This window comes from Strix uralensis, chromosome 18 (assembly GCF_047716275.1).
Source record: "Strix uralensis isolate ZFMK-TIS-50842 chromosome 18, bStrUra1, whole genome shotgun sequence".
Lineage (NCBI taxonomy): Eukaryota > Metazoa > Chordata > Aves > Strigiformes > Strigidae > Strix > Strix uralensis.
The window spans coordinates 211,425-224,293 of record NC_133989.1 but is presented as its reverse complement, the minus strand read 5'-3'; the positions used below and the strand labels follow the sequence as shown (position 1 = coordinate 224,293).

At 44.4% G+C, this 12,869-nt stretch overlaps 1 protein-coding gene and 1 long non-coding RNA gene across 10 annotated transcripts in view; one reads left to right on the top strand and one right to left on the bottom strand.

Moving 5' to 3' along the window:
- Positions 1-266: 266 nt before the first annotated feature.
- LOC141951897 (protein 4.2-like) lies at positions 267-10,431 on the bottom strand. Of its 4 annotated transcripts, XM_074888711.1 has the most exons (14): positions 10,305-10,431; positions 8,214-8,399; positions 7,290-7,520; positions 6,566-6,684; positions 5,717-5,839; positions 5,136-5,313; positions 4,631-4,769; positions 4,146-4,249; positions 3,590-3,832; positions 2,450-2,770; positions 1,985-2,145; positions 1,421-1,554; positions 808-847; positions 397-534 (listed from the first exon to the last, which is right to left on the bottom strand). In XM_074888711.1, exons 1-13 carry the CDS (start codon positions 10,312-10,314, stop codon positions 832-834), a joined length of 1,965 nt encoding a protein of 654 aa, XP_074744812.1. In that variant the 5' UTR covers positions 10,315-10,431; the 3' UTR covers positions 397-534; positions 808-831. The 4 variants fall into 4 exon arrangements, with proteins under 4 accessions (XP_074744811.1, XP_074744813.1, XP_074744812.1 ...); XM_074888710.1 differs by lacking the exon at positions 808-847 and having other exon boundaries at positions 267-534; XM_074888713.1 differs by lacking the exon at positions 1,985-2,145.
- LOC141951899 (uncharacterized) overlaps positions 4,161-12,869 on the top strand; it is a 78,361-nt gene continuing 69,652 nt past the window's right edge. For 4 of the 6 annotated variants that reach the window (XR_012631480.1, XR_012631481.1, XR_012631476.1 and 1 more), the window contains exons 1-2: positions 4,168-4,297; positions 5,367-5,492. This is a non-coding gene — a long non-coding RNA (uncharacterized LOC141951899). Of the gene's footprint in view, positions 4,298-5,366; positions 5,493-12,869 lie in introns of all 6 variants that reach the window. The other 2 variants (XR_012631478.1, XR_012631479.1) reach the window with 2 other exon arrangements.

Genomic DNA, 12,869 nt, shown 5'->3' with positions numbered 1-12,869 from the left:
ACATCAAGGATCTGTAGGGGGATAAGAGTGTATCTCTAGAGAAAGGCTACATCTGTCATCACTTGAGAGTTCTACAATATCCTTTTTTGCCACGGGTGGGGAAAAATGACTTAAGTGGTGGGTTCAGCACATATGCATGGTGAGAAATGCAGCATCTGCTTGAGCATTAGCCTGTCTTTCTCATGAGGTTCAACTTATAAAGTGGAGAGTGGGCATAGTGGCAGGTGGGAGAGAGTTGAGTTTGTACAAATAATCAAAGTCAGACATGGTTTAAAATATAACTTTAATTAAACTCTTAACATCTATGCTTGCCTAAGATCAGGGCACAGATCATGACCACTCATTTTTTAAACAGGACAGCAGGACCTGTTCTAAGTTGGGCATCAGGCAGCTGCAATGTCGATAGTTTTGTAGCTCTTCAGGTTCTGGAGCTGAAGGCAGGTAAGATGTGCAGTGAGTCTTCTGGGTCCTGCTTGGGTGGGAGTGAATGGGATTTGCAGCTGTTGAATGCTTTTAGCTTGCACAGAGCCCAGCCTGAAAGGTGAGAGATTATACATGAAGTGCATCTCTTTGTATTTCTAGTTCCCAGGGCCCAGGAGATGCATTTGCTAGACAGGAGTGTGTACCAAAAAAAGGAAAGTAAAAAAAATAGAAGGTGGCTAGCAGTTATCTAAACTACCACAATGGAATTGTGAGGGAGATATGACCAGAGGGTTGAACTCCCCATGGAGGCATCTAAGGTTACTTTTTCCTAATACAGCTTCTTGAGAGAAATGTGGGGTCTTTTTCATGTGAAGGAGAGCTTACCTTTTTGGATGACTCTTGTCTAAGTCAAGTTTGCCTGGTTCTTCAGCAGAGAAGGGAAAGACACTGTTAAAATTGTACCCAGGCTGTCTTTATTGCTGACAGTGAGTAATGGGTGGAAGCATGTCACAAACAGTACCGTTTTACTGATGTTCAAGTGGCTAACTAAAAAGCAATTGATTTCTCAACAGCAAATAATTTCTAAATTTCATAGCTCACTTCAGTGACCTGTAACTGTTATTTAATGTGTATTTCTGCCCAAGTCTTGTGGTACTTCTCTTGCTACGCTTTTTGTTGGCATGGGGCTTTCCTTCTGCTGTCTAGGCCTTTGGGGTTCAAGTTTTCACAGATGTCATACTGGTTTCAGCTTAATTATTACACATCTGTTGAAAGTTCTGTTATCTGGCTTTTCCCCTTTTCAGTGCGAAAATCTTCTGTACTATCTGTAAATAAAGGACAGGGTGCCTGGGGCTTTCATGCTGTAGCAGTCTCTTCCTGCCACGTTGTTGCCTGCTTATTTTTGGGAGAGCCTTTCCTGTGCAAGGGTTTCTCTAGTTTGTATTGTGTCTCTTTTTCCATTTACCATTCTTAGTAAGATCAGTTGGTTTGCACTTACGTGTATTTCCTTTGTCTGTAAATGAGCCCTCGTCCTCCAACCACTATCACACACTTCTCCAAGGGTTCGGTGAGAGAGTTCAGGAGGCTGATCTTTGCTGTACTTGGCTGATATTGTACCATGTTTTCTGGAAACTGTTAAAAGAAGGAAATGAGCTGAAACTAAGAGAATCAAAGAAATTCTTCTATGATTAATGGGAGATAAATGATTTTTCGGTGCCAGAGGTCTCAGCCTGAGCTGACAGTTGCCAGAAGAGGCAAAGTCCAGCTCACTTTCTTCTCAACTAGTCTTCTGCTGTGGTTTCCTTCTGCAGCCTCTGATTTCCAACTGGTGAGTGAATTAGGAGTCATTGGGATTTCCTTATGCTCACACTAGACAAGGTAGAAGAGGGAGTACTGTATACAACAGTGTGGCACAACTCACCTTGCCCAAACTGATGTGTCAGTGCTTTGAAAGAAGACAGCATGAGGAAAGCCCCTCAACCCAGCAGAATTTTTTTGCTGCTTATGACTATGAAAGCTGTTTTCTCACTACAGCAGTGACAGAATGGTAAATGAATCTAACCTCAATAGTGAGAGGGGGGTCACAAATGCTGATCTCTTCCTGTGCAAAGTACACGTAGATAGAATCCTCTTCTCTCAGCACAGCAGTCAGCCTAACTAGATGGTTCTCTCCCAACTCTTTTCCGTACCATGAGTAAGGCACCAAGACCTGCAGGTTGTTTGCTGAAATAGAGCGGTGAAATACAGATGACAGTGCAGATGATGAATACAGTCTCGTCTTAGCTGGCACCTAGGAGTGTTTAGTGCCCAACATTGTACTGAAAACTGCAGCATTTAAAAGGTTAAGTGATCCCAACTGGATTTGCAGATTCAAAATCTCCAAGGTGATATTGCCAAAGTGTTTTATTTCAGTCACCTACACTCAGCTGTTCAGCCAACCTTTTGTAAACTTACGGCTAAGTGCATTTTTCCTGAAGTGAGAGGACTAGATATACTTTTCTAGCCATGCATCCAGTAGAGTCCTTACCTTCATTGCTTTTGAGGATAAAATGAAACTCTTCCTTCCAAAGTTGGGTAACGGGCACACCATTATAATGTAGAGACTGGGCTCCAGCTACGAGGTGAATAGACTTTTCTCTACCACTGTGGTTAGACACTTCAATGGAAAGAGGAACATCTTGTCCCAGTAGTAGAGAACTCTTTGACTGGAGGTGGATGAAAAGGTTAACTGGCTCTTCAAGGGTGGTAGGAATGGAGCTAAACTGTGTTTTGCTGCTGCTGCTGGTTGTCTCAAGTTTCTTTACCTTTCTGTAGGCTTTATCAAGTACTTCTTTTTCCTGAAGAGAACCTGTCACAAAAAAAGGGAGCACATATTTTAGTATTCTTTCCTGTTTACTACTGTGAAGCAGTAAATGCAGAAGGATGGTGTTGAATTATCCTGGCAGTACTGTAGATAACTGTTTCAAAGAGTATAAAGAGATACCCTGTTGTGCTTCTGGTTGGAGCAGTTTGAGAATTTCAACTGACAGGACATTTCATTGGATGTACTTGAAAGATCCTACTTGAAAAGATTTGTCATAGTTTTAAAAGCACCTTGGCACTAATACCTGTTAGAGTAAAAGAGGCTGTAGCTGGGGCACGGTACTATGTTCTTTTGTGATGGACTGCAGCTAAGGAGACAACACGCCATAGACTAAGATGGGATGTGAGTGTGGGGTCAGGGAAACAGCGCTCTAATAGATTCTGAAGGGGGAGCTACTTTTTGAGGGAGATTTACACAATATCTGGGAGCACAACAGTCCTTTTCAGAAAGCTGGAGTCTAAAGTATACCTGTATGTATTACAGGGGTAATGGGAGGTGAATATATAGAGTGTACAGGTAGCAGAAATCAGGAAATAAGGTTTTCCAGGCAGGAAGGTGCCTGGTGAAGGAAGGTCTGGCCTTCCAGAGAGCTGGTTAATGTAACTAAGCAGGATGAAATTTGGGGTATGACCTGTGCTTTGATTCTGTAGACAGTAAGAGTAAGGTGTTCTTGTGCCATTCAGGAAAGGGAAGTAGTGAGAAGCGGATGACCCTAATGCTCTGGTATGGCACTGCTCCCTAGTCCTTTACTCTTCATTTATAACACTGGCAGGGAATGTGCTTAGCCACTTGCCCACCCTGTACCTTCAGGATACTTGTAGTTGTGTGTGATGTCCTCACAGCGTTCACTGCCCACACTCTTGGTGCTGATGTTGTTGCCAGTGTACTTTGTGCTACCGAGAGCTGGCTTGAGAGAGTCGTCTGCTTTTTGTATCCAGACTTGGCACTTGGCATTGATGGCAGCAAAGAAGTAGCAGACATCATAATCAACTTCTGTGTCCCCTTTCTTGATGGCTTGAACAGGAGTTGGCCCACAGAAGGATGGACCTGAAGAGAAAATATGGGCCAGTTAAGATTCAGATGCTTTACCAACTAGACCTGTGCTTAGTTTAGACCTATACTGGGAGTGGTGAAGTATCTAGTTTAGGAGGACATAAGGGAGCAGTGCTGTGATAGAGCTCTTAGAGCTACACAAGCTGCACAGACCAAACAGGTGAATGATGATTTAGTGCTTAAAGTCAACAGGGTGAGTCCCTGTCCTTTTGCATCCTTCCACTGGAAGTTGGGGAAGGGAGGAATATTGAACTGCTTTATTTGCTCCCCTTCCCCCCCGCCCCCAAGCCCATCTCTGATACCTTACCTTTGCTTTTTTCCTGGCAGGTGGCATCCAGTGCCTGCCACCCGCTGTACTCTGGTAGCAAGTCCGCTCGAGCCATCCAGCATTCGTTCCAAACGTGGAAGGTCCTGCAAGAGACAACATCACATGCTTATGCGAAAGGACTGAGCCCTGAGGTACAGTAAAATTTTAGACAAACCACAGCCAATTCATGCTCCTTTGAAAGAGCTCAGTGCATGTTGAGGGGAGCAGAGACTGTTTTTTGACATAAGTGGAGTTTCTCCAACTGGACTGGGCTATCTTTCTTTCCTTGTAGGCTCTAGGAATAGGGCACTCTTCAGTTTGGGTTGCAGCAGTTTCTCAACAGGTCATGTAGACAGGATCTCAGCTGAGCTGTCTCCTATCCACCTCCCTGCAGCTGTTTACCTCTTTCTTTTCCCCCACTTTATCACTTTCTAGATCCAGGTATTGTCTCAAAGTCTTGCTTGGGCCCTGCCATGTTTTCTTACCAGATATGGGCACTCTTGTCTTGTGTAAGCAGTGTTCCATCTTCATTATAATACTCATCCACGCTCAGGCTGCTGTTAGTGTTGTGAGCCCACGTAAAGCCTGTGACCACCCTGGTAGGAATTCCCAGGCACCTCAGAACTGTGCAGAAGAAAGAGCTCTGAATCAGTTGTGCATCCTGCCCTAAGGGTGCCTCTGCTGATAGATGTAGAGCCTTTTTTGGTGTTAGGCCTATTAGGAATGGCACCAGGCCTGCTGTTTGAACTTTGCAAGAGGCATTGCCCCCCTCAGGAAATAGTTCAGTGAATGGTGCCTACTGGTACTCTTCTATCTCAAAGCTAGCAATGCTGAATGTTGATGAGGGAACTCTGAGGATCTGCCTCTCACCTAAAGATTAAAGGTTACGTTACTGGGATCTGTGTTAATCGCTAAATTAGGCATATGCTAGATGTTCTGCAGACCAAATAAGCTTTGCTCAACACAGAAGTCTTTGAACCACCGCAGTACCTGAACACATGACTGCAGCAAAGACCCAGCACTGCCCGTAGCGGACAGGCTTGCATTGCGACACAACCCACTGCCGGAGGATGGGGCTGCTTCCCAGCCACTTGGAAGGGGGTGTCCCATTACAGTACTGCCCAGTCTCACATTCAGTCAGGATTCCTCTAAACTCATCGCAGTTCAGCTGCAGGGAAGGAGGAGAGAAAGATGGATTAAGGAATTGCCTCTCTTTGGTAGGTACACCTCATCCTGTTTGATGAAGCTGCTCCCAAGGCAGAGGAAACCAAAAGGATTTTTTTGTACAAAGTGTGAAGGTCGTGGCTGAGCAGAACAGGTGCAGCAGTCTCCCCTGAGATTTATGCAGTAAGTGTACTGTCACTGGTAAGAAACTCCTGCAGCACTGCTTGTCTGCTGCAGGAATATCAGGAAGGGCTAGAGATGGGCAGGAGGTGGTGTTTGGAGCAGCCCTGGGCAGGCTTCCTCTTTGGGCAGTGAGTTGCCATAAACTGGACTGAGAAGATGGCTAGCCTTTGCTCTGCATTCAGGTCTTCTCTGACAGGGTCGGGGCTGCTGTCTGCTCTCCTTACCATGGCAGCCACTGTGCGGCAGATGTAAACAGGGTTCTTGCGCTGGGTGTGATCCTTGTCTCGTTGATGGCGTTCACCTACATCCAGCAGTGTGAAGCAGATGTCAACAATATCCTCCTCAAACTGAAACAAGAACATGTAATTTCAGGAAGTTTGGCCTGAACATGTGTTCTCTGGAGTCCCTGCAAGGGTTTGTAACTAAGCAGATTATTTTTCCCTTCCTGCTGATAGTCTTATATAAGTGGGATGCAGAGGAGAGCTCCAGGCAGAGATTTGGAGGGGGAGCACAGCATACTAAAGGCACACCTACAGCTTTATTGAAGCAAGGTGAGAAATTCATTAGCATGATACTGCATCCCCCATTGAGGGAAACTGATGCTTTTCTGGAGCACTGGGTAGGTTGGCACAAAGGTACTTTTGTGATCTGGTGGCACTAAAGTGGAATAAAATCTCGTTCTAATCACGGGCTATGTCAGATGGCCTTGGGCAAGTTGGAAGATCTCCTTGTCCTCACTTTACCTGTAAAACAGAGACAGTATTACTAAGCTCTGTTAAATTCTTTGTATCTGTTGATGAAAGGAAGGCACACAAAGCGCAGATACAGATCAATGCATTTCTTCATAGAGGACAGCCTGAGAAGGTAGCTAAAAGTACATATACTGGGTTATGGGACTTCATACACAGGTCCTGTTCTGCACATGTTAGACAAAGACAGTGAGTGCAGAGAGCAAGTTCCTTCATCAAAGCCACAGTAGGGAAATGGATAGCATCCTGTACACATAGGAGATAAGCACCCTTCTGCTGCTGGTGGCTGTAAAAGAGCACAGACATACTGGACCTCTTGCTTACCTGACTGAAGTCCCAGGGTTGTGCTAGAACTGCATTTTCAGTCCCCCAGTAGATGACACCCTCTTGGTTTAAAATGTACTCCTGCCGCTGTGCCTCATTAGCCAAGAACACCTCATCATCTAGATTAGAGGAAAAAAGCATCAGGAAGAAAGCATTCCTGGTCTCAGGTGCACTTGCATCTCTCTTACATCAGCTGACTCCACTGCACTCGAGGGGCTTTGGCAGTCCCTGGCATTCTGCCCTGGAAAAATACTACAGATTCTGAATCAGACAGCAAAGAATTTCATTTTCATCTCTCTTTCCTTGTTCAAAAAGTTTCTCCGGAGCCAGGCTATTGCACTAGTTAGCTCTTTTACTCTACTGGCTGTTGACTTCTCTATTACTGAGAAAGATACAGTGGCCTTAATCAGACCGATTATAATCTTGACTCATCTTAAAATCTTTATTAATAGGAAACACTTTATTGAACATTTTTCCCTTAGCAGGAGGACAGGGCTCTGGCAGCGGAGTACCCCAGGAATGGAGCAGAAGTGCTGAGGCAGACAGCTTTGAGCTTTTATTAGCCCCTGCCTCCTTCATAAGGTGCTATGAGGAGCTGGGCAGGAGTGGTGGGAAGTACTGGGTGAGTCAGCCTCAACCTCCACAGAGGCAGAGTGCCAGAGCTCAAAAGCTGGTTTTGTGAAGTGACTGATCCCAGCCTGCCTTTCTGTTTCTGACCACATACCTTGGCACCAGGGATTAAAGAGAAGGGTGAAATTGCCCAGGAGATGGGAGGACTTGGAGGCATATAAAAGCAGAGTGTACTGGCCGATGGGAGCGTTGGCAGGTGTGTTCACAGAGATGGTCCAGAAGCATGGATCCTGTTCTTGCAGTGCTGCGCTCCACTGCCTCTGGTCTCCCAGGCTGGAGATGGGGAATTCAGTCTGGGTTCCATCTGCTTTGGAAGGATGTGATCCTGCAGCCAATGAGATCTGGTTGTGTTTATTCCAGACATGCATCGTCACCCCATGCAGGCTGCAGGGACCTTGTCTATATCTGGAGCCATAGCTTTCCTTTCTTGTGAGAGAGTCTTAACCCTTTAGCAGCTTAATGCCTAGTGAATCTTCCTGAGGTTAGTACTGCACTCAGGCCTCCATGTTTGAAAGTGGGGTGTGTATTTCATTGATTTGTAGAAACCAGGAACAGCCAGAATGGTGCTGGCCTGCTGCTCCTGGGATTCAGTGTCTCGTAACAAAAGTCACAGCCAAATTCTCAGATTATGGTAGAACACGCTGGGGCTGAATAATGCTGACCTTTTCAGGGGCCTCACTAGAAAACACTCTAACAGAAAACATCCATAACAGGCTAAGTTTGAACATTCCTAAACCAAAAGCCAGGAGAGAGGACAGATCCTGTGTATACTTCCAAATCATAGAGTAGTGAACCTGTAGTGGTTATTGTGCTGCAGTGTCTCTTCTGGAAAGAGATACAGTTTTGACCCAGCAGTCCCAGAAGCAGGAGACTCTACTCTGCCTTAGATAAACAGTTCACTGGCCTCACTGCTAAATGTAGGCACCTCTTTCCAGCTCCGGAGATGGCTTTTGCCACCAGCTCTGTTCTTTAGCTGGGTGGAGGACCAGAGCTCTGATAGGTATGGTAATGATGTTACCTGTCTGTACTATGAGGAAGGTCCTCTTCAGCTGCCGCATGTAGCTGTGTATTGGAGCGGAGAAGCTTACAGTGATAGTGAATGGCTGCCCCCGCCTCACCATGAGCCTTTCAGTGCTGATTTCTTCTGTGTGGTGGTTATTGTTGTTCATTGTGATCTTGAAATCACATTTTTTGATGCTCAGACCTGTAGTGTGAGAAGATAGTGAGTTTGGGGCTGTGAGCTGCCCACAGTCTGGCCCTGGGCCACATAAACAGCTGACCGTGTGTTCCTCCACTCAGACAGTGCCCCCCTGCCTTTGATACTTTCTGCCCAGTAACTGTAAGGGCCTTCGCTCTGAGCTTGGTTGTTTTTGTGTCAAGTGGCTATTGAGCTGCCCTTGCTTATACCTTAGCATCACTAAGTGAACCAAGTGATTATGCAAAAGCTCCTTCCTGCCCGGGAAAGGACATGGAGTAGACCTGAGCATAAAAATGATACAGATGTTGTGGTTAGTACTGAGCACCTGCTGGTGACTACATTTGGAGTCTTACTCTGTGTACTTAAGGGCACCAATGGCGCTCAAAGCAGCATCTCTCCTTGTGGATACATGGTTGAAACCATGCACAGGAGACAAGCTATTACACCCCATTTGCAATGTGGGTGCAAGCTCTTCCAGCAGTTACTGCACTATGTATGTCTGATATACACCAAAGACCAGCAGCTGGTGCAGACGTCCCTGCTGGTTTGGATGCAGTGTGGCTGTGTAGTCCTGGATGTATGCTGGATCGCAGCAAATCAAACACCAGCTGTTTCTTCTTTGCACCACATTAGTTGTCTATTCCACACCCAGAGCTGCAGGAGACAGAAGAGCTCTTCCTCCTTCTGTGTCCTGCACATGCATCATACACATCATACATGCTTCTGTCCGGCACCAGAAGAGAGAAGAAAATTATCACAATTCCAAGCACCCAGTTTGGAGCTCAATGGCTGTAGTGTGATCATATACTTGCACTTTTTGTCTAGTTTTGGTGGTGTTCTTAATCTTTCCAGACTTCTTGCTGAGAAGCAGATAACACCCTGGTTTTTCTCAGCCTTGAGATCATCTGGAACTCACTTAATCTTTTCAGCTCCCAACTCATCACTAAGATCCTTGAACCTGTGGGTTGTAACTGCTGCCCCTTATGTGACACTTCCTGTCACCTACCTCCCCTTGCTGACCCAGACTCCGCCCTTTGTTCCAGCTAAAAAAAAAAAAAAAAAAAAATAAAATCCACAGAACATTTCTCTGCTACCTAAAGCCATTGCTCCCGTGGCAAAGCCACAACTACTATTCTTTGCAGTTTTCATTGGTCTGCTCTCTCCTTATGTCTGTCTTGCCTTGTCCTCTGCATTGATACCTTCTCCCATTGCTGTTGACCCTTCTGTGCTTGCTGTAGGAGTCCCACTGGATTGTGTGCTTTGTTTCTTTTTTCCCATAGGAATTTTGTCATGCATTGTTTTCAGTGAATTATTCTGATCACCCTTTACAACTGTCCCAGTTCATAGCCCTGCACCAGTTTAAGCTTTACAGAGCCACCTCTGACCTCATGTATTTTCTTCTCTGAGATGAAGATGTTTGTATGCTGGTGAGTCTCATGCAGTGTGACTCCCTCTCCTTCATATGACTTTTCATGGATCTTATTGTCACTTTCTTCAAGGTTGCTTGGAACCTGCACCCTCTCCTTGCTTAAGTGACTAAAACACTTATTCATCTTTCTGCTTCAGTTTTGTAGTCTGGCTGACCTCCCCACACCCCCTGCCCTCCCTCCCCAATGTTAAGGATAACTCTCTTCCTTCACTGCCAAACTCTCACATGTCTGCCTGAGCCACCTCCTGCTTCTTTCAAACTCCTCTTCGGCACTGATACCAGCTTTTGTTTGCTGTCCCTTTTTGTGCATCCTCCATGCAGATGAGCTCCCATAGCCTTTAGAGCACTTACTTGGTTCCTGTGCTGTAAGAAGCTCACCTCTTCTACAAGCCTCATGAACACTGTCTTGGAGCAGGGACAGTTGTTTTTCCTGACAGACAACTGGCAAATGCTTGGGGCTAACCAAAGTGATTTTTGCTTACCTTGGCCCATGTCTAGTTCCCTGTGCCGTGAAAGTCTTCAGCTCCTGCTTGCTCTGGTGGGCAATGGCTCCTTCCTTCAGTTTTCTTTAAAAATTATCCACTTGAAAAGTTGTTTGCTCAATTTCTTTATACAGGGTGGGACGTGATGTTGCCACCTCTCCTTCAGCTTATCTTGCTGGCCTGCTGTGCAGAAGTTGAGAACTTTCTTATCTCTCAGACCACATTAAAGAAACGTACAGAAAGGGTGACTTTTCTCACCTACAGATGAAGTTAAATTCCACAGCGGGATGTGAAGCCTTTAAAGACAGCCAGTGACAATTTATTCAGAGCTGTGCATTGGGGACCTTAGAGTAGGAAATGCAAATCTTAACTTGTCTCTAAACAATGCACAGAACACACTTCAAATGTGCATGTTGAAGAGCTGCTCTCCAACATTGACCCTAAGCTACTTAGATCTTAAACCATTTCAGGGAGTAAAAAAAAAAAGTCAATACATCCAAAAAAGTGAAACCACTTCAAAGTGAGGAAACTTGTTAAAAGCAGCAACTAAAAATGTAGAACTTCTGTAGCATAATGCATAATGCAGACTATTTAAAAATATCACACTGGAGGCTTGGACTAAATACATTCTTAAAGTTGCCATAATATAAAAGGAAGGTCACTGCATTAATAAATAAATGGTCAAAAGACAGAAAATAAGACAGCAGAAATAAACAGGTTTCACTGTGGAGTGAGTCACCAGTAGTTTTGCAGAAATCTGTGATCTTACACAAATTAATGAATAATTTGAGAAGTCAATAAAAAGACATGAGGTGGCAAAGCTTGCTCAGTTATTCTGAGTAGTAAAGATGAGGGAGACAGCTTTGGGAAAGTTGTAGAGGATTCTGAACATGTTGAATGACTAGGCCATAAAATAGCAAGTAGAGATCAGTGTAGGCACATACATAATAGGAAAAAGGGACCCATATCTTACATGAGCAGTGATGCATTCAGAGGTGGTTGTAGTCATTCCAGAATGAGATATAAAGAGCTAAATGCGGTACATAATGACTGATTTGTGCTCTTTAAGTGTATGCAAATTCTAAGCCAATCGATTGTGCTCAAACCTCTAACTTTCTTTGCATGATCAGTGTTTTTAAATGCACCTTTGCAGGATACGTTTATGAACATCTAAATCAGAGTGGTTTAGATACAAGCAGATATCTCATCACCACTGCCTTCTAATGGCTGTGTATACACATACTACCATCTCCTGGTCGAATTGGCAACTGCAAATAATACTTGCTATGTAGGATGCACTTTCTAAACTGTGAACAGAGAACTACTCATTGTCCCTCTGTATCTTTCGTTACACCGAAATGGGCTAAAAAGGCCCATTGAAAAGGTTAACACAAAAGAGACTTCCACATGCAGTGCTCAAGTGCTTGTACTGGCATTCCATCTGGTGAGAATTTGCAATCCTAAATTAGACACCTGAGGTTTTCCATCCAAGATCTGAGAAAAAGAAATGGGAACTGGCCACTACAGAGGTCAAAACATTCAGCAGAAGTTCTGAGATTTCCTACCTGTGAATCACCTTTCCTTCTGTCTGGAATACGGGTTTCTCACATGTTGGTTTTCTTTCAGTCGTTAGTTGTTTCATCTTAGTTTAAATGCTGTTTACATCTGATCCAGCACTAGTGTTCAGTAAAGGCAAACCCAAAACACTGGCAGCACTACTGATGGTACTAAAATGGCACAGCCATTTCTGTATATTGCAATTATAACTGCACTATCAAAAAGCTGAGTTTGGATTGGTTCAGATATTTTGCTGTATGCAACCAGCAATTTGCATGTCTCTGCAGGCAGTCTGAACTTCTAGAAGTGTTGATAGGTGTTTCTAAAGTGTACATACAAGTATTTGTGTTCCTTATATTTTGATGGTTAAAAGGGGGTTACACTAACAGTTTGGAGTGGTATTTCTTTTGTGCACTTGGCGTAACTGTATTTGGAGAAGTGCACAAGGGTTCTCCTCTCTTACTGGTTGCCTAGCTTCAGTGCAGCTCTGTCCATTGATAGTGACATGTTCTGTGTCAGGAAGTGGGCAAATGGACAATCCTTCAGATACAAGGACAGGTAGCTCTACCATATGGGTCCTCCAAAGGTGTTGCCCTAACATCCTCCAGCAAAGAAGAACAGACACTTCAGAAAAATAGTATTTTTTTTTAGTCTGAACCATAAAGGGCAAATTCAGTAACCTTTTGACTGATTTTGTCTTGGAGATTTGTTTTAAGGGTGGTTCTTTCATATGCTTTCCACATGCTATTACTTACAAGTTTCTGGCTCCAAAAAGAGAAAGTCTTTTCAACAGGAACAGCTTATCTTTGCTGGGGCTCTAGGAACAGCATTCATTATGGCATTCTTTTGGAAATACTGGGTTTGTTTTTTCCCTGCAAAATCTACCTCTCCTGTAAGTCTTTCTCACTGATCTCTTCAGTCACAAAGTCAAACTGATACCAGGTTTATTTTTCAGGCTTCCTTTTATTCAAGAAGTTGAAGTGTATGAGCATAATCTGTCCTTTAATA

Excerpts from the sequence above, each read along its gene's own strand:
- LOC141951897 (XM_074888710.1), bottom strand. Across the intron at positions 7,521-8,213 it reads CTTCCTCATAGTACAGACAG|GATCACATCCTTCCAAAGCA; the intron begins GTAACATCATTA and ends CATTGGCTGCAG. Across the intron at positions 4,250-4,630 it reads GACAAGAGTGCCCATATCTG|GACCTTCCACGTTTGGAACG; the intron begins GTAAGAAAACAT and ends TGTCTCTTGCAG.